Raw genomic sequence first — 20834 nt, 5'->3', positions numbered from 1 at the left:
GATGCCTGCAGAGTCCACAAGCAGGAATTCAGAGGCAGCCTTGTAAGAGTCATGGAATTATTAGAGTTGGAAGGGAATCATCTAGGCCAACCTCCTGCAATGCAGGAATCTTAACTAAAGCATCTATGATAGATACCGATCCAACTTTTGTCATGGATGCTTTAGTTGAGAGTTATGCATTGCAGGGGGTTGGACTAGATGACCCCTGAGGTCCCTTCCAACTCTACAATTCTATGATTCCATGATTCTTACACGTTAGGGTGAAATTATGTATTACTTTTTATACATATATAAAAAAACTTCTCAGGGGATTGGGAGGAGGTATGTAGGAGATGGTGTTGGCACTAACCAATAGGCCCCTACCACAGCCAAACTTTCATTGATTTTTTTTTTCAACTTACATTTTCAGTTTCATTTGTTGATACATTAGTGTTACATTAGGAAGAAAACGGGGAAAGAAGTGGAAGGGGGAATGGTGAGTGGGGGTGGGGTCGGGTACCGGTGTTTCTATTTTACTTAATGTTTATGTGGGTGGGTTTGTGTCAGCATCACTTGTGCAGGTTCTCTTTGCTATTCGCTGGTGTTCCTTTAGTGGCAAGAGAAGTTGGGGTTGGCCTAGGGTATCATTGTTCATTTGTGATTGGCTGTGGTTAACTTTTTCATGTGCGAGTGGGGTGGGTGGCTGTTTTGGTTCAGGTTAACCATATTGATTTGTATGCTGTTGGTGGATTATTGTCGTTGTCTTGTTGGGCTGTGTATGCGATAAAGGGGAGCCATACCGGGGTGAAGGCGTCTTTTTCTATTTGTCCCCGTGTCAGTTTCAGTTTATTGGTTCATTTTTCTAGTAAGGCTGTTTCCCATACTATTTGGTACCATTGGTCCATGCTTACTCCTGACAGGTCTCTCCAGTGTCTGGTTATGATGTTTCTGGCTGCTGAGAGAAGATGGGTTATGAGTTCTTTGTGATGTGAGTGGACATTATTGTCTTGGAAGATGTTTAGTAAGGATAGTTCTGGGATTATTTCTAATACCTGCATATTTATTTTGCATACAGTGGTGCCTCGCAAGACGAAATTAATTCGTTCCGCAAGTCTCTTCGTCTTGCGAGTTTTTCGTCTTGCGATGCACGGTTTTCCATAGGAATGCATTGAAAATCAATTAATGCGTTCCTATGGAAACCGCCTTCCCCCGACCTCTTCTGGCAGGCGGCATTTTAAAATCGCCCGGGACAGCGGAGGACTTCTCCGCTGTCCGGGGCGATTTAAAAGCCCCTGGGAAGGCAGGCAGGGGGGACAAAGACTTTTGCCCCCCGCCTGCCTTCAGAAGAGGTCCAGGACAGGCTTCGCGGACCTCTCCGCAAGCAGCGGGAGCGCTCCTTGCGGAGAGTTGCCAGCGCGCCCAGGCTTCGCGGCCCCGCCGCCGGGCTTCGGGACATCGTTCCGAAGCCGGGCGGCGGGGGGAGGCTTTCCCGCCCCGCCGCCGGGCTTCGGGACATCGTTCCGAAGCCGGGCGGCGGGGGGAGGCTTTCCCGCCCCGCCGCCGGGCTTCGGGACATCGTTCTGAAGCCGGGCGGCGGGGGGAGGCTTTCCCGCCCCGCCGCCGGGCTTCGGGACATCGTTCTGAAGCCGGGCGGCGGGGGGAGGCTTTCCCGCCCCGCCGCCGGGCTTCGGGACATCGTTCCGATGCCGGGCGGCGGGGGGAGGGTTTCTCGCCCCGCCGCCGGGCTTCGGGACATCGTTCCGATGCCGGGCGGCGGGGGGAGGGTTTCTCGCCCCGCCGCCCGGCATCGGGACAATGCCCCGAAGCCAGGTGGCGGGGGGAGGCGTTCCTGCCCCACCGCCCGGCATCGGGACGATGCCCCGAAGCCGGGCGGCGGGGGAAGGCTTTCCCGCCCCGCCGCCCAGCTTCGGGACATCGTTCCGATGCCGGGCGGCGGGGGGAGGCTTCAAAAGCCGTCCGGGGGCTTTTAAATCGCCCCGGACAGTCCCGGGGCGATTTAAACGCCCCCGGTTAGGCAGGCAGGGGGGGCAAAGACTTTTGCCCCCCGCCCGCCTTGGGAAGAGGTCCTGGACCTCTTCCGAAGGCGGGCGGGGGGCAAAAGTCTTTGCTCCCCCCTGCCTGCCTTTCCGGGAGAGCGGGAAGGCAGCGCTGCCTTTTCCGCTCTCCCGGAAAGGCAGGCAGGGGGGAGCAAAGACTTTTGCCCCCCGCCCGCCTTCGGAAGAGGTCCAGGACCTCTTCCCAAGGCGGGCGGGGGGCAAAAGTCTTTGCCCCCCCTGCCTGCCTTCAAAAGCCGTCCGGGATAGCGGGAAGCGCTTCCCTGCTATCCCGGACCGCTTTTAAAATGCTGGCGGTGGGGAGCAAAGCCTTTCGCCCCCGCCGGCCTTCCTGGACCTCTTCTGAAGTCCGGAGGGGGGAAAAAGGCTTTGCTCCCCACCGCCAGCATTTAAAAAAAGGTCCCCGAGATTTCCCTATGGGCTTTCGTCTTGCGATGCAAGCCCATAGGGAAAATCGTCTAGCGAAGCGTCGCAAAAACCGAAAAACCCTTTCGTCTTGCGGGTTTTTCGTCTTGCGAGGCATTCGTCTTGCGGGGCACCACTGTATTTCTTTTATGGCTATTGTCCAGAATAGTTGGATTTGGGGGAATTCCCACCACATGTGTAACTATGTGCCTGTGGAGGTGCACCCTCTCCAGCATTTTGGTGAGGTTCCTGGGTGTATTAGCACTAATTTCCTTGGTGGTAGGTGCCACCTGTAGGTGAGTTTTAGAGTGAGTTCTTTCCTTTTCGATGATATGGATTTAAAGGGGGGTTTAGACCACATTCTGGTCCACTGAGTGGGGTTAATTTCATAGCCTATGTCGTCCTCCCACTGTTTTTTTGATTATGTCTAGGGGGTTAGAATGCTACACTCACGCTCCACAATCATTTCTGCTATACTCTGCTGATAGAGTGTGCACATGTCTTTAGATATGTGCCACTGGTGTGCACTGAAACTGATTTGTGAGCGTCCCAGGCTGCGCTTCATCAGGAAGACACCTGGAGAGATCTGTCTCATTCCAGGGGCTGCGTGTGCCCCCCAGGTGTGTTCCAACAATGGTTATGGGCCCAGAGTGGAGCTGTTACATCGGTACCAAAGCCCAGAGTGGAGCAGCGTATCAGTTCTGAGTCCAGAGTGTGCTGCTGTCCTGAGTCCGGAGAAAGTTGCATTTACCGGAGGACAGTCTCAGTGATTTATTGAGCAATATATACAGGACAAAGCAACTATGGCATCCTCTCACTTCTCCTCCAAGAGAGGGAGAGAGAGAGAGAGAGAGAGAGAGAGAGAGAGAGAGAGAGAGAGAGAGAAACAGTACAAAAGTACAGTACAGCAGAAGAGATAAGACTGACTTCTGCTATCAGACTTTTCAAGCCTAGAAAGTAAACACAGACATGTGATGTAACAATCACACATCCAGCAATGGAGGATTGAAATGCTAACATGGAGGTCAGGTCATTGAACAGTTTCAGTAGTTCTGTTAGTCTCGTTTTCATTTCCTTCAGTTCTCGTTTTGTTGCTGGGTTGTTGTCATCTTGGGGGGGGGGTGTTGTGTTCTCAGTGCTGTTCACCATCTCTCTGGTTAGTGTCATCCCAGTTTCCCTGATTATTTTGGTTTGGGATCTGTTTGGTGTCCTCTTGGAGAAGGGCGTGTTGTGGTTAGGAGTTGTGGTGGCAGTGGTTCCTGGGTGTTGCTGAGCTGTTTTGCTGAACAGGCGTTGTTGACTGGTGGCTTTTACAGAGCATCTGGATTAGGTGGTCATTTGTGTCCTGTCTCGGCTGTGTTTTAAGGACTTCTCTGGGGTTCCCGTTGCCGGAGTGGGTGGCAGACAAGCAGACAGGCGAGTAGATCAACAGACAGACAGTTAACATAAAGGGGTTAGCAGGCAGATGTACGAGAGACCCATGGGGTGGGGCCAGAGGGAGGGTGTGTGTTTGAGGGGGGGTTATTCGTGAGTGCGCCCGTGTGTACATGTCTGCACACTCATACACACAAAAGGGGTATTGGGGTCCAGTTAGGGGTGGAGGGAGGGGGTAGGGATTTGTAGTAAAGAGTTAAAAATTTAAGACTGGCAAGGGTGTGCTCAGAGACAGAACCAAACAAAACAATATAGAGGCAAAAGATGGAAAAGAAGAGGAAGAAAGCGAAATAGGAGAAGGGAGGGAGGAAGGGAAATTAGAGTAAAAATAAAAAGGAGAGGGAGGGAGAGAGGGAGAAAGGAAAGTGATAACAATGATAATAAATTGCAGTGGTAGTTTTAGCTGTAGTGTGGGGTAAGAGATCACCTGGAGGGGGAGTTGCTAATGGAAGTGGGTGGGGAGGCGTATGTATGTAGATTTAAGAGTTAAGAAGGAGAGAGGGAGCAAGAAACAGACAAATCAGAAAAGGAAAAGAAATAAAAAAGGAAAAGAGAAATCTGGAGATGGTGAGGTGGTGACAATAATATCTATATATTAGATGCTAAAAGTAAAAAATAAAGTAAAATAAAAACATGTAGAAAACACTTTGAGAGGGACAAAACAAAACACAATCAATAAAACACCATAAAAAGAAGAAAATAACTGATTTAAAAAAATAACAAGGTAGATACTTACTGTGGAGGAAGTCTGGAAGAAGGAGAGGAGGGTACTAATCATGCAAAGAAACCCCCTTTATTTTAGAGAGAATCTGGTTCTTCTGGGTGTTTTTTGGATCAGGATGTCCATTTCTGTCTCTCAGCTGACTCTGCCTAATCTTCTCTTTTCCTCATCTTCTCCCCAACAGCAAATGTCACTCTGGATCCAGACACAGCCCATCCCCAACTCATCCTGTCTGAGGATCGGAAAAGTGTGAGAAGGGGAGACAAACATCAAGACCTGCCCAACAATCCTGAGAGATTCAGCGACCGAATTTGTATTTTGGGATGTGAGGGATTCACAGCAGGCAGACATTTCTGGGAAGTCAACGTGGAAAGTGGGGAATGGTGGGCTATGGGGGTTGCCAGGAAATCTGTGAGGAGAAAGAGCTTCTTCCCCTTAAGCCCAGAGGAAGGGATCTGGGCTGTGGAGAAATGGAGAAGAAAGTACTGGGGCTTCCCCTCGCCTGATTCCTCTCCTCTGCCCCTGAGTGAGGAACCCAGGAGGATCCGGGTGACTCTGGACTATGAAGGGGGACTTGTGTCTTTTTCTGACGCTGACTCAGGAGCCGAACTCTACACGTTCTCAGGAGCCTCATTCTCTGGAGAGACCCTCCTCCCTTTCTTTTGTCTGAAGGGAAATCAAATCCACCTCAGGATCTCCTGAGGAGACTAAATCTGCCTCTCGGGCCCAGCAGGAGTTTCTCTCCAGACCAGAGTGACTGAGAGAAAAACAAGCCCCACCAAGAGCCATTTGGACAGTTTTTCAGTAGCTCTTTGAGAAGATTCATTCCAGTCACAATCAGCAGAAATAACAAAACAGACAAGATACAGGTTTTCCTTGCCTTTTCCTCCCCTTCCCCAGAAATCCCTCTACAATTTAGTTCTTCAAGAGACATTAATTGTTTCCGGTTCCTGCATTAACATTCCTTATTAAACTTGCTTTGGATTGGGCTGTCGGTATTAACTATTCCTGAAGGTTGCATTTCTGAAGGTTCTCACCAGGGGTGATGCATTGTCATTGACACATAGTGACAATGCATCACCCCTGGTGAGAACCTTCAGAAATAAATTGTGAGTTGTGCATCTTTGCAAGGAAGGTGGACGGAGTGAGAGAAAAACAACATTGTCTCCACCTCCTATAACCACCTGGCTCTGCCTCTTGTGACCAGACCTGCCATGAGCTGCCCTACCCACCATCCCCAATGGGGAGGAGATGCCACTCTCTGCCCCCTTCTTAGCGTATGAAGCAGCAGGTCAGTTTCATAATCTGAAGGTCCTGAGTTTAAGCCTCTGAGAAGGCAACTTCCTGCTCTCTCCTTTTTGCCAAGGGGTGTGTTCAGCTGCGCTCTCTAAGAAGGGAAAAGGGAAGACTCTGGGTGTCGTGGGTGATGAGTTCGAGATCTTGATTGCTGTTATTTACAGTGTTACCTCAGGTTAAGAATTTAATTCGTTCTGGTGTTAGATACCACCTTTGTATGGACGTAGAGTTCAGGTTTTGAAGAACAGATCTTGCTGGGTGAAAAACAGGCTAATGAGTCATACCACAACACAGAGGTTGATGGATCACACATCCCCTGTGTTATCTCACCAAGAAATGGCCTCCTGGGTCATCAGTGCCTCTCTCAAAGGGGCGACATGCCACATACTTACTTGAGAATGCATGAATTACACAGCCTCAGCCATGCCCAGTTGGCCGTGGGCTCCAGTGACCATCATGCAGACCAGCTCTGCTTTTAAAAGTTAAAAATTTAACAATGATAGCGTTAAAATGTTACACAAAATTAAGAATTAGAAGGAGCACAAACTCTTGTCCTTTCCACACCTTTCATGTGTTTTTACCCATTGCACAGGACTGTTGTGAGGATGAAATGTTTTTGATTACAGTATATGTTTTTGATCTGCTAATGTCTTATCTTGGAATATTGTCGTATTGCCTCTTTTGCACAAGTTTCTTTCAATATTTTTGTTTATATCTTTTGTCTCTTTATCTTACATGTGTACATATTGTTTTCTTCCTTTGTTGAATTGCTGGGATACTCTGCTAGTCATATTCTACAAAAAGTATCTATTTTTTAGGGCAGTGGTGTCCAAACTTTTTTCAAAGAGGGCCAGATTTGATGAAGTGAAGGGTTGTGAGGGCCGATCAAAGTTGCTGACCTTTTTTTAAGATTGGTGTTGCTGAGCTCTTTTTAGGGTTGACGTTGAGGGTTTTTTAGGATTTTACCCCAGGAAATAAACTGCCACAGGGGCTGGATTCAACTGACTGGCGGGCCAAATTAGGCCCCCGAAATGGTCTGTGGCTGATCTGCACTCTTTGTGGAAAGCACTGAAAATAAATAAACTAAACCTTGGTCTGATCTAGCAAGATGATTCTTACCTTCTTACAGAAGACATCTCCCCCCCCCCCAACAAGAAAAACAACAACCCTGTACAACCTACAGTTAATATTTATTCATGCAATTCTCCTGTGGCCATCTAGAACACTCAACAATATTATCTTTAATGCATAGTTAAAGGAAATGAAAGATTCTTAAAAAGACACGGCTTCAGCTTGGCTTCCTTTCCACGTGCAGCTTCTGATGTCGAAGAAGGCCGCTGCGCCGCGTAAAACATTTCTGGCACTCGGAGCATTCGTAGGGCTTCACCCCCGTGTGGGTTCTCTCGTGCTGAATGAGGTACGACCTGCGGCTGAAGGTCTGCCCACAGTCCGAGCACTCGTAGGGCTTCTCCCCTGTGTGGATTCTCTCGTGTTCTGTAAGGACCGAGCTGTAGCTGAAGCTCTTCCCACACTCCGAGCAGGTATACGGTTTCTCTCCTGTGTGCATGCGCTGGTGTATGAGGAGGTGGGATTGCCTGCTGAAGGTCCTCCCGCACTCCGAACATACGTGTTGGTTCGCTCTTGTCTGGATTTCCCGGGGCTGAGGAGCATCGTAAGGCTGAGGGAACCTTTTCCCAAAGTCCGACCAGATGGAGGGTTTCCCTCCCATGCGTTTCCTCTCAGGCATACTGAGGTGCAGCCTCAACTTGAGGCTCTTGCCCCACTCCGAGGATTTGTATGCCTTTTCTGCCATCGGCAGTCTCTGCTTCTTGAGGAGATCAGAGCTCGGGAACAAGTTCTTCCCACCATCCACACCCGCCTTTTTTCTTTTACGCCGGAGCATTCCGTCCTGGAAGGCCCTCTTGTGTGAGCCTGTGTGAGCACCCTCATGGAGAAAGGATAGCTCTGCTGCCCTCCATGGTTGGTTTTCTATGTGATTTTCTTGAACCTGCAAACCTCTGGGCATCAGTTCCATTTCAGGATCCTGAGGACTTTTCCCTTTGGTGTTTTCCCATGATCCTGTGGGGACATCTCCTTTCTTGGGTCCTTCTGGCAGAAGAGTCTCTTCATCCTTGGGCTCCTCTTTCACCTTCACTTGCCAGTCAACAGCTGGAAGAAAACAAGACACCTGTTAAATTGGCCACACGAAGGACACAAAGTGGAGTAAGAACTATCTATGGATCATAATTAACAGGACAAGTTGACCACTCATTTAAACAAGAACATAGATGTCAACAAAAATCACAAACAATCCTATACAGTGGTACCTCGGGTTAAGAACTTAATTCGTTCTGGAGGTCCGTTCTTAACCTGAAGCTGTTCTTAACCTGAAGCACCACTTTAGCTAATGGGGTCTCCCGCTGCTGCCGCGCCACCAGGGCACTATTTCTCTTTTCATTCTGAAGCAAAGTTCTTAACCCAAGGTACTATTTCTGGGTTAGTGGAGTCTGTAACCTGAAGCGTCTGTAACCTGAAGCATATGTAACTCAAGGTACCACTGTACATTTCATCAGGGGTGTCAGATAATTCCATCTAAAATGGAAAAGGGAGTGGAAGTTCCTGTAATCTGGATATTCATCTGAGGCCAGGGACAAAAATGGTGCAGACAAATCTGAGTGGTATTCACTATGATCAGTGCTATTTTTCTAGAAAAAGAGGTGCCAGAACTCATCATTAGCGTTTCCTTGTTCTCTTATAATGGCAATGGCACCCAACTGAGGAGGTGTCAGAACTGAGTTCCAACTGAAAAAAAGCCCTAACTATAATACATATAGGGAGGTAAATATGGAAGAAAGCCTTCTTGCAAATATTTGGATCCCAAAACATTTAGGGCAGGCTTCCTCAACCTCAGCCCTTCAGATGAGAGTACAATTCCCACCATCCCTGACCACTGGTCCTGCTAGCTAGGGATCATGGGAGTTGTAGGCCAAAAACATCTGGAGGGCCGAAGTTGAGGAAGCCTGATTTAGGGCTTTAAATGCCCAAGCTGACACCTTGAAGTGGGCCTGGAAAATAACTGGCAAGCAGTGTAGCTGTTTTAAGACCTTGTTAGGAAGAAAAGTGTTTAAAAACAGAATTCCACATCAACAACTCTGAAGTGGTATAGCCTTTCTACTGCCTCATTCAGGTACAACCGAGGAAAACAATTTTTTTTAAGGGGGAGGCAGGAATCTTGACCTTATACCCTTTGTCGGTTTCCAAATCGGGAGTGTGGACTTTAGGTGCACTCTGAACTTCACATAGGAGGAATGTGGAGCCCCTGCTACACTGCAAGCACCTCGGGTGCTCAGTAAATACTTGCCTGGGACAATGGTCTCTCCATCGCCTTCTTCTACAGCCTCCATGGAAAGCTTCAACGTGACAGTCTCTGACAGATGCTGCCCACATGGTGTCTGAAATGAAGGCCAGTGAATAATATATTTTCATTTTTTTTATTTACTTATTTCATATGCTGCTTGATTTTCTCTCTCTCTTTAAGCAAAACACCTCAAAGCAGTTTACAAAAAAAGGAACAATAAAATTATTAGAAAAAAACAATTAAAAAGTTCAAAAAATGAAAAACCAGCAATAAACTTGAAACACATACGCTTTCCTAGATACCTGGGAAGTCTTGTCTAAACAAAAATGTTTCTAGTAGGTGCAGAACATAATGAAACAAAGGTGTCTGCTGAATAGCAATAGTTCCAATGTATAGGTGCCACCACACTAAAACACTGATTTTTACACAGACACAAATGCAGATTGTATCGCTTTTTTGTTAAGGGCTAATTTCTCAGAAGGGTGGCGCTGTGGGTAAAACCTCAGTGCCTAGGACTTGCCGATCGTATGGTCGGCGGTTCGAATCCCCGCAGCGGGGTGAGCTCCCGTCATTCGGTCCCAGATCCTGCCCACCTAGCAGTTCGAAAGCACCCCTAAGTGCAAGTAGATAAATAGGTACCACTTTATAGCGGGAAGGTAAATGGTGTTTCCGTGTGCTGCGCTGGTGCTAGCTCGCCAGAGCAGCTTCGTCATGCTGGCCACGTGACCCGGAAGTGTCTCCGGACAGCGCTGGCTCCCGGCCTCTAGAGTGAGATGAGCGCACAACCCTAGAGTCGGACATGACTGGCCCGTACGGGCAGGGGTACCTTTACCTTTTTAATTTCTGAGTAAGTTGTGACCCTCAGGATGAAACAGTTTGCTCACCTGCTCTTTGTGGTTCTCAGACCACTTCAACCTCAGGAGGAAATCCTCTGCAAGAGCCACCGCCTGCTTGCCGGTCTCTGGCCCGCATTCCTTGACCCAGCTCCGCATTTCTTCTGGGAGGATCATCAGGAACTGCTCCAGGATCACCATCTCCAGGATCTGCTCCTTGGTGTGTCTCTCTGGCTCCAGCCACTGACAGCAAAGTTCCCGGAGATGTCCAAGGGCCTCTTGGGGCCCCTCAGCCTCCCAATAGGAGAACCGCCGGAAACGTAAGCGCTGGGCCTCCAAGCCAGCTGGAATGCCCTCCTCTGCTAGGTGCCCAGAAAGATCCTGGCTACGGTCAACCTCATGGGATTCTCCATTAACACCCGGCAACGTTTGGAACCTCCACTCTTCACGAGTCCACCATTTGGCGTCTGCAAATTCCTTTATGGAATATTTAAAATCCTTAGGGGTCTTCCCCAAGTGAGGCCGTGGTGGCAGCGGATTTTCCCATCCTGGCCAAGCGGCGGCTACATCCTTTGGGAACTTACCCCGCAGAGCTTCCCAGCACTGCTGCAGCCCTCCATCTGGCTCCTGCTTAATTCTGTGTGCGGCTGCTTCCCCAGAAAGCTCTCCATTGGTCTCCACCTGGATGATGTGAAGGTCCCTCTGCAGGGACTCCCCTGGTCCGAACTCTGCTGGATCCTCCTTTTCTGTTTTTATTCCAGGCATGCTTCCTTGCTTTGCACACAAAACTGGAAAACATCCAGAGCAATGTCAGTAAGTGTGCAGTTTATTAAAAAAACAAACACAAACCAGGTCTATCTCGATTTTAGATTCTAATTTCCCCAATCTTAAATTCGTTTATCCACATGATTTGTTCTTTAATTTCTGCAAATTCCTCTTTATATGCATATCCCCACCACCAGCATTTCCCCAAATGTTTCTGCAAAGCAATCACAAAAATATGCATTACTCTGCACAGTTTACCCCAGTACATGCAATTTTGTACACATTATCTGGCTGGAGAACAGCACTGAAAACTTAGGATAAATGTGATTTTTTGGGGGGATGGGGATGTTTTTCAGTTCTTTCTTTTGCTAATTAAGTAGGTTCCCCTTTAAATGTGAACTGAACTGATTCCCTAACCCTAGATCTGACTAGGAGATGAGAAATCTGTGGCCTTCAGAAATGCTGCTGGACTACAACTCCCATCATCCCCAGCTTATAAATATTTTTTATATATAGCTAGCTACAAGGGCAAAATTGTTTGGGGGTATAAAATCATTGGTTTATTCCAAATGACCCACAGGAATATTCTGCTTTTCCACACTGGCTTCTTTCTTCCAAATGGTCATTTGAATACAAATAGGCAGAGAAACACGTGAGAGCAAAAGAAGATCAGTTGCTTTCAAGGTTCAGTTTTTAGGGACCATCACCAAATGGACAATATACACCCCTTGCCGTTATAAGATAGATAAACACACTATCCTTCTGAGCAGCTGGTGGAGATTTGCAGGATTGATTTGCTTAAAAAATGACACCAGTTATTAGTACAGTGGACACTCGGGTTGCAACCTGCAGCGTTCGCAACCCGCGTCTGCACGTCTGTGCATGCACGCGTTGTGATTTGGCGCTTCTGTGCATGTGCAAAGTGCGATTTAACGCTTCTGGGCATGCACGACCACCAAAACCCGGAAGTAACCCGTTCCAGTACTTCCGGGTTTCGGCGGTCCGCAACCTGAAAAAACGCAACCTGAAGCGTCTGTAACCTGAGGTATGACTGTATTTGCAGAGTTTTTTTTAGGAACAGCAGAAAAGCCCTGTTGGGTCTGGTCCTCTGGCCCAGCATCTCTTGCAGTGGCGAACCGGATCCCCCAATGCGAAACCTACAAGCAGGATCCGAGCGCAACAGTGCAGTCCCCACTTCTGATTCCCTATAAAGTGGTATTCAGAGACCACTGCTTCAGGCACTGGACATAATTTTCAATGGAAGGTAGAACAGAATCAAAAAATGATAGGAAAACACAGTGTATGTGAGGCTGGCCGAGGGAAAAACAAAACCTGCCCTACTCTTGTGCTATTAACAGCTGCATGAACCTGCAAAGGTGAGCAATAATAACAATAACAATAACAATTTATTATTTATACCCAGCCACTCTAGGCAGCTTCCAACAAAATATTAAAATACAATAGTCCGTTAAACATTAAAAGCTTCCCTAAGCAGGGGTGCAAGTGATGCAATCCATGGCACAGAGATATCAACAGCTCAGGTCTACCACTCAAAGGCTGCGGTCAAAAAGGCACAGGCGAGAGGCTTTAAGTTGGCAACCCCAGCGCAGACTCTCGGTTTCCCTGCTTGCAACACTGCTGCTTCCCTCTCTCCAGCTATTTCTGCTTCTCCTGCTCTTCCTCTGGATCCGGGCCTTGCCTGAAACTCACCCTCTCCTGGCGGTCTCTGCATCACAGCTGCTGCTGCTGATGTCTTGGGGGCCTCCCAGATCTTCATAAGTGCACCCCAAAAGCCAGTCTCCCAAGCAAGGAGGAGAAGGGACACAAAGCGGCTGCCTTCTTCACATCTGCCCTTCTCAAATTCATGCGCCTCTCTGCCAAGGAGAACTCGGTTCATTTAACCCTTTCCTTGTATTTCATTTTGGCGTTGGTCTTGGGAAAAGGCAACATGCGTGTTATATATAAAAGTGGCAGATTAAAAGCAGAAGGACATCAAGGGAGCCTGCTAGGTCAGGCCAACGGCCCATCTAGGCTAGCATCCTGTTCTCAGAAGGTCTGTCCAGATCATGGGCATAGCCAAGGGATGGCATGGAGGGGCAGCTGCCCCCCTAAATCAATAAAAATCAATGAAAATACATAGCAAACTGAGGTTCTGCCCCCCTAACAAAAGGCTTGGCTACACCCATGATCCAGATCTCTGTGGAACCCCCCCCCCCAGCAGGATCGCAGCACAAGAGCCTTCTCCCCTCCTATGGTTCTTAGTAACTGATATTCAGAAACATTTACTGCCTCGGACTGTGCATAGCCATCATGACTAGTAGCCAGCCCTGCCCTCTGTGAATTTGTCTAATCCTCTTTTCAAGCCATCCCAGTTGGTGGTTGTCATGGCCTCCTGTGGCAGGGAGTTCCACAGGTGCTGCTTGAAGTATTTTCTTCCCTGGATAACCTTCAAGTTCAGGTATTAGGAGGGAGGGAGGAAAACTTTTCTCTATCCACTTTCTGCTTGTCGGATTCATGCAGGCAGGTTTCTGACATACATAGGAAGCTGCTATCTTATTCCAAGTCTGTCCATTGGTCCATCTAGCTTAGTATTGTCTGGCAGCAGCTCCCCAAGTTTTGGGGTCTCCCTCAGTCCTTGCTGGAGGTGTGGGAGATGGAACCTGGGATGTCCTACATGCAAAGCCACTGAGCTGCAGCCCATCTCCACATACTGTAACTTGGTCCCAGGTTGTTTAGGGCTCCATATATACAAAGAACATAACCTTTAACCTGGCTCAGTCACAAGCTGGTAGCCTGTACAGTTATTTCAGATTAGGCATTGTATGTGCCTGCCAGAACATCCCCCTTTACCACCTAACTGCCACTTTCGAAGAAGACTAAGAGGCAGCCCCACACAGAACTCATTAGTCAAGTAACCTCTTTGAGGTGTCCCCGATAGATGTGTTGTGACCCGCAGAATTCCATCTTGTGGCAACGTGGAAACAGGCCTTCTTCGAGACTGGCCCCTGCTCTTTGCAATGATCTCCCCTCTGCAATGCAGGTGCAAAGGCAATACAGCCAGACCCACTTTGAGCTTGTTTCCTCCCTTCTCCCTCCCAGTTCTTCTTCCTCGTGTGCCGTGCCTTTTCAGATGGCAAGTACTGATTTTTGCAAGCGGCTCTTGAAGAGCCTTTGTGTTGCCAAAATAAATGCTGTAAACAAATAATACAACAGGCAGAACACCAGCAAACTCGACACAAATAAAACACATTAAAAAAAACAACAGGCCCAACCTCCCGTCTATTCCTTATTTCAATTTCATATTAGTTATTGCCAATACACACTTTTATCATCATTTAACTTTTTCTTAATATAGCTTAACTCTTATGTCTAACTTGCAGCTATTACTGAAGTTCCTCGAATGCTGCAACAGAGTTTAAATACTATATTTATATTTCAAATATTCTTTGAAAACCTCCCATTTTGAGACAAATTCCTGTTTTTATTTATTCTTTATTTTTTCTGATAAGACTGTCTAATTCAGCATATTCTGTCAGCTTTTGGATCCATTCATGTATAGAGGGAATTTCAATACTCTTCCATTTTGCTGCGATAAGAACTCTTGCTGCCGCTGTGGCGTATAAAAAGGTACCCTTCATTTTTTGCGGAATATCCAAATCTGTAACTCCCAGGAGATAGGCCTCTGGTTTTTTATTAATAGAGATCTTTAGCATTTTTTGCAGTTCTGAGTGAATACTTCCCCCGAATACCTGTATTTTCTTACATAACCACTACATGTGGTAGAAAGTTCCTGAATTATCTCCGTATCTCCAGCAATTACTTGGCACATTTTTGTACATTTTCAAAAGTTTCCAGGGTGTTAATCAGTGTTGTATTGTTTGTGAAGAAAAAAACAACAGGCACTATTCACCCCCTGAAATAACAGGCAACTCCCTCACAAACCAAGCAACCTCCCCCTGCCAACCCTGTGTATTACTGATTATTTTTTAAAGCAAAATACAAAAGCACAGAGGGCAGGAGGCTTTGGTAGGAACCAGGTGTGTGTGAGGACTCCATGCTAGGGCTCTAACTATTACACTGCACTGGGTTCAAGTTGCATCCACTGCAATGCAATACAGGCAAGCTGTTCTCTTGCTGAGACACAAACACCCTGACTTGAAGGCTGGGGACCTGGTGCCCTCAAGGTTGCAGGACTTCACCTCCCAACATCCATGTCCATTGGGCTGGCTGAGGCTGATGGGAAATAAAGACCAACCACAGCTAGAAGGCAACACAGCAGCTTCTCTGTTCCTCACATGGCAGGACCAGATGCCCCTGAGGTTTCAGTGCCCTGAAGAATCCTGGGGTCTGTAGTTTGTTAAGGGTGCTGGGAATTATAGCTCTGTGATTGGTAATCTACAGCTCCTAGGTTGTTGTTGTTTTTTGGGGGGGGAGAACCATGTGCGTAAAATGTGCTTTAAATATACGGTGTGGAAGCAACCTTAAGATTTTTCTGTATTTTCTATTTTGCATTTTCAGGTAACTAGCTATTATTTCCATGAGTCCATAGCCTGAGATATGGAAGTAAATAAAAGAAAAAACACAAAAAATCATGCTTTATAGGAGAAATAGCAAGAAAACGAGGGGGGGTAAAGTGTTTCTTTATGTTTTATTACAGGGGAGCTACACCACCATCACGGCATGATTTTTGACTGGTTGACACAGCTCTTTGCCCAAAGCTTTGGTTGTGTGGAGCTCCTTTCCTTCTGCACAGCTTTCCTCTCCTGCTTTGCCTTCAGATAACCATCTATTCAAGGTGGTTAGCATTACAGCATGCTAATAAATTTCTATATTTGGGGATGCTGAGCCCCACCTTTTCTCTGGAGCTGACCAAGGAATCGGAGCCCTGGCTGCAGCTGGGAGGGCAAGAAATGGCAGTGAGCTGCTCCACATCTTGTATTTACTCCTGGGGAAAATCGTTAGGAGAAACTTAGGTTGCAATCCCATGTAGGGAACACTGGGACTTCTGAGTAAACCTGCAGAGAATCATGCTGTTAATATGAACACAAAAATAAATAAATGTGGTTGCAATATATTTGTGTTTGTTTGTGTTTTATGATGGTAGAAAAATTTGAAATTTTGTAATGTTGTTAAGATTGCTTCAGGCTTCTATGTATATTTTAAGTATGTACCTTTTGTGGGGGAGTGGTATGTACACATTCTATTACTTCAGGGCGTGTTCTCCCTTGGTAACATAACCTAGGTATGAGGAACATCTGAGCAAATCCAGTTCTCAGATTTAGCAACCTCCTTTCTGCCCCATCTCCAAATTCAGGAACTACATGTTCAGCAGCAAAAGCAGGGCTGCCAACCCCATCTGCCTCTTTCCCTCCACAACACTGTCCAATCAGGTGTGGGGAACCTTTGGCCTTCCAGATGTTGTTGAACTACAACTCCCATCAGCCCCGGCAAGTGCGGCCAGTGGCCAAGGACAATGGCAACTGTAGTTCAGCAACACCTGGAGGGCAAAAGGTTCCCCACACCTGCTCAAACACCACCTCACCCAGGGTGTTCATTACACATTGGCAAATAATGGAGCTTGGAATCCTTAAAAAAAATGTTCTTACTGTTTATTTTTAAAAATACTTATAAACTGCCATTCCCCAAAGTTTCACAGCAGGGAACGACCATAAAAATGACAGCAATAAAAACAAAAACAGGGCAAGAGTAGTGGCTTGCATCAAATTCATAGCTTTGCCAACTGAGACACAAAAAGTGGATTTGCAAAAGTGTTGTGGTGACCACAGACATGGAGTGCCACTTCACCATATATATGGGCTGTTTTATGAGGTAATTTTACCTCAGGACCTGATCAGAAACATCACACGGTGTAGGGGCAAAAGTCACCTCACAACAAGGCTTCGGAAGACAGTTTACTGGAGCTTTCTGTGGTAGATCCCCAGCTTCTCGGAGCAAAGATTGCTTTGAATTGAACTGAAGTGTGCATTTCAAAACTTTTGTGTTTTTCTTTCATCCAAGGGCTCCATGAGGAGTTAGGAATTGCTCATGAAGTAGTTTGCCAGAGCTTCCCTCACCAGGCTCCCATCCCGTGCATCCTCTGGGGACGTTGGGAGCCTCAAGTGTCCCTCAGGGGCCTGGTCCCACACGCCATCTTGGGCCCAAGGCCCGTCCACCAAAGCATGTCCACGATTCTCGCAAATATTGTGGAGCACAACGGACCCCACCACCACGGGGATAATGTTCTCTTCGGCCACCTCCAAGCGGGTGGCCAGGCACCTCCAGCGTCCCTTCAGCCGCCCGAAGGCCTCTTCGGCCACCTTCTTGCAGTCACTTAGGCGGGAGTTGAAATGTTCTTGGCGGGGGCTGAGGTTACCAGTGAAGGGCTTCATGAGCCACTTCTTCAAGGGATAGGATGCGTCGCCCAAGATGAGCGGGGGGATCTCCACGTTGCCAATGGTCATTGAATGAGTCCCAGGTACAAACGACCCTTGGTCCATCGCCTCACACAGGGCTAGGTTTCGGAAAAAGGAGGCGTCCTTATCTTTACCACACCAGCTGAGTTCGATGTCAATGAAACGGCCCTTGTGGTCCACCGTGCCTTGCATTGACATAGGGAAGAACCCCTTTTGGCTGATGTTGGTCCCCTTTCGGACAGTGCAGATGATGGGGATGTGGGTCCTGTCCATGACCCCCACACAGCTGGGAAACCCCATTTCCTCAAATCCTGCCATGACCTTTCAAAACAAAAAGATGGAAGAATTAGAAAGCAGATCGACATATCATCATCAGCCAGGCCAGGCTTCCTTAAACAGGTGCTAGCCAGGTGTTTTGTACTACAGCTCCCATCAGCCCCGGTAAGAACTTGGAATGATGGGACTTGGAGTCTTAAACATCTAGTGGGCATCATGTTGCTTTGGGAGTCATCTGAATGAAAACTGGCATAGAAATATAATCAATCAATCAGTCCCAGAAAAGGAATACGTAGTAGATAAAAGGTACCCTCTTTCCTTTTACATTTTCAGCACAGATTTGTGCTGGTTCTATACAGCTTAGTGGTGGTCCTGTGGGGTGGTAAAAGCTTTCTAGGAAATGATATATAATGAGTTAAAGAAAATGTTTAACAAAAGTTTTGTTAAAAAAACAGAGGCTTTTCTCTTATGTATGATAGGTGAGGAACTACCAAAATAAAATAAAAGACTATTTATGTATGCAACGACGGCAGCAAGAATGCTTCTAGCCCAGAGATGGAAAGAAAGAAGTACAGACCAGAGAAGAGTGCGGACCAAGCCGATGGAATATGCAGAAATGGCAAGACTGGTGGGAAAGATCAGAAACCAGGAAGACCAAGTATTCTTAAAAGATTGGAATAACTTTTTAATATACTTGAAAGACAACTGTAGACAGTTGAAATCATTGGCAGGAATACAATGACACTTGTGAAGTGAAATGAACTTTGGTTACTGTGATTATATAATAGATGGATAATGGTAAAAGATGCAGGAAAAAGGAAAAAGAAAAAAATCTTTAGAATGGAACCCATGGAGGGAGGGAGGGAAGGAGGTCTGAAGATTCGAAAGAACCTTTTTTATTTTTTTGTTTTGGAATGGTTATCGTTGTTGTGTATAACTTCATGTAAAACTAATAAAAATCTTTATAAAACAGAAAAGAAAAGGAATAGGAGAGAGAGAGAGAGAGAGAGAGAGAGAGAAAGAAATGTCAACACAACAATAAATAAACAAATAGAACAAGAAGAACCTATGTTTAAAGAAGACTGGAAAGCGTTTATTGAATAGATGGGAAATAATTGTGTGCAGCTAAAAAGGCTGGCAGCATTAAGATATATTCAACAGTAAATAAGTTTTGATAGGTGCAATAATGGAATACTGAATAGTATAGTTTTTGTAAAACATGCAGGGGTTTATGATATCTAAAGTGAACCATGGAAAGAGAAGAAAGGAAGTCATTGAATATCTTAAGGGTGTAACATGAGTATTCTAAATTGTAAAACAGAAAATTTCATTAAAAATTCACACACACACAATAAACAAACAAAAGTAGTAGTAGTAGTAGCAGTAGTAACAAGGGGGGAATGCAAGTGCGTAAATAAAAATAAAAATAAAAATACCATCACCTCTTTGGGGTCCTCGAGGGCCACCACCTTCCTGAAGAGCAGCTTCTCGATGGCCAGGCACACCTCGATGAAGACCTCCCCGACGGTGGAGCGCCCCACCCCGAAGTGCGCGGCCACGGAGCGGTAGCACTCGGTGGTGGCCAGCTTCCAGAGGGCGATGCCCACGCGCTTCTCCACGCTCAGCGGCGCCCGCATGGTGGTGGTCTGGCGCTGCAGCTCCGGCCGCAGCTCCTCGCACAGCGCCAGGAAGGTGTCCTTGGTCATGCGGAAGCCCTGCAGCCACTGGCTGGGCTGCCACGTCTCCAGCACCACGCGCTCCCACCAGTCCTGGCTGACCTGGCGCGACCAGAAGCGGTGCGGCCCGGCGTGGAGCTCCTCGGCCACCAGGCGCGCCTCGCTGTCCGGACACGCGTCGGGCAGCAGCTGGTGCAGCAGCGAGACGTGGTTGGCCATCACGCGGCGCATCGTCCGCCGGGCGCGGGCAGCCACGCCGCCCCGCTGCAGGTGCAGGCGCACCAGGTTGTGCGTGGCCAGGATCACCAGCACGATGGCCTCCAGGTTCTCCATTCGCACGAGAATTCGCGCAATCGTTTATTTGGATGGTGAGGACAGAATCGAGGGCAGCTGCGCTGGGTAGCTCGGTCAGCAGAGCAGGAAGCGCTTGATCTCAGGGTTGCGGGTTCAAGTCCCACAGTGGGCAAAAGATGCCTGCATTTTCAGGGGTTGGACTGGATGACCCTAGGGGGTCCCTTTCAAAATTGCAATTCAATGATTCCCCTTCCAGTTTTTTGCGACGACTTGCACAAGCTTCTCCAGAACGGCTCAAAATGGCCCAAAGCGCTTCAAAGCAAGCATCGCGGGCAGAAAAGCCTGCAGAAATGTTGATATAAGAAGAAGAAGCGGGTTGTTTTGCACCCTGCCGGAATGGCTGAAAGCGGCCTACGAGTAGATTTAAAAACAGGACTAAAAAAAGAGAGAGAGAACTCGGAAGAAGAAGAAGAGGGTCGTAAAATGCCGCGGCGAAGTCAATCCATGCCGAATTCTGGAATTTTTGGCATTTTGCAATTCGCAAAGTCAAACTTCCAAGGCGGAAACGCAGCAATGGAAAGGCCGGAGGTTTCGGCTGCAGCGCGACGTCAGCCCTCGCAGTAGATCGTGGAAACCAACGTTGGAAACTGATTTTCCTTCAAGGGAAAAAAAGAATAAAAATAAAGCGGGGTGCAATCCAAGCATTTCTTTAAAATCAGAAGATCGCGAGGCTGCAGCGAAGCACGTCCTCTTCGCTCCCGCCCTTCCCGGGAGCCTCCCTCCCGCTTCTCTCTCTGGGCGTCCTTCCCCTTCTTCTCCCCCGATTGCCAATGTCTAGCTAAAGGCTATCGAGAGCCTGAAGGGTTAAAGCGACAGAGCTCTCCCCTCTGACTAGACGGTGCCTACGATTCAACGGGAAAGCGCGTCTTCACGGCAGGTGCCTGTGCGCGTGCGCGTGTGTATTGGGCTGTCATTCGCGTAGGCTCCACTAGGGGGGGCGCCTTCTGCAAAGAGTCCCTATGGGCTGTGAAGGCGGATATCCCAGAAAGTGGGAGAGGAATCACATCAACCCCAGGAGGGATTGAAGATGGTGGAAGAGCCCCCACCTCAAAGTATTGGCTTATTTTATTGAGTTTAGATCCCACCACCCTTCCATTTTAGGGATACACAAACACAGACACGCGTACGTAAAGGTTAAAACCACCGAGTTCCTTTCCGATTCCCGGAGAGACCACGATACAGAGTCGCGGGAATGTAGTTTAAAACACCAAGGGCTACAGTTTTCATGTTGTTCAAATGGCAATTCCGA

The 20834-nt window shown here is 47.6% G+C and overlaps 3 protein-coding genes across 5 annotated transcripts in view; 1 reads left to right on the top strand and 2 right to left on the bottom strand.

Moving 5' to 3' along the window:
• LOC309364809 (zinc finger protein RFP-like) overlaps nucleotides 1–5648 on the top strand; it is an 80474-nt gene extending 74826 nt beyond the window's left edge. The window contains exon 7 of one of the 3 annotated variants that reach the window (XM_081902731.1): nucleotides 4799–5648. In XM_081902731.1, coding sequence (XP_081758857.1) covers nucleotides 4799–5316 — 518 coding nt within the window. In that variant the 3' untranslated portion in view covers nucleotides 5317–5648. The remainder of the gene's footprint in view (nucleotides 1–4798) is intronic. The other 2 variants (XM_081902727.1, XM_081902729.1) reach the window with 2 other exon arrangements.
• A 1433-nt stretch (nucleotides 5649–7081) lies between these two features.
• Nucleotides 7082–13448, bottom strand: LOC309364593 (uncharacterized protein). The gene is made up of 4 exons (XM_081902234.1): nucleotides 12577–13448; nucleotides 10153–10889; nucleotides 9272–9362; nucleotides 7082–8079 (listed from the first exon to the last, which is right to left on the bottom strand). Exons 1-4 carry the CDS (start codon nucleotides 12761–12763, stop codon nucleotides 7199–7201), a joined length of 1896 nt encoding a protein of 631 aa, XP_081758360.1. The 5' UTR covers nucleotides 12764–13448; the 3' UTR covers nucleotides 7082–7198.
• Nucleotides 13449–16459: 3011 nt separating this feature from the next.
• LOC309364933 (uncharacterized protein) lies at nucleotides 16460–20600 on the bottom strand. The gene is made up of 2 exons (XM_081902960.1): nucleotides 18998–20600; nucleotides 16460–17600 (listed from the first exon to the last, which is right to left on the bottom strand). The coding sequence occupies exons 1-2, from the start codon at nucleotides 19562–19564 to the stop codon at nucleotides 16899–16901; spliced, it is 1269 nt and encodes a 422-aa protein (XP_081759086.1). The 5' UTR covers nucleotides 19565–20600; the 3' UTR covers nucleotides 16460–16898.
• Between the last annotated feature and the right edge of the window lie 234 nt (nucleotides 20601–20834).

Source organism: Podarcis melisellensis (genome assembly GCF_964234715.1).
Source record: "Podarcis melisellensis genome assembly, chromosome: 2".
Taxonomy (NCBI): Eukaryota; Metazoa; Chordata; class Lepidosauria; order Squamata; family Lacertidae; genus Podarcis; species Podarcis melisellensis.
This window is presented reverse-complemented; position numbering and strand designations above follow the sequence as displayed.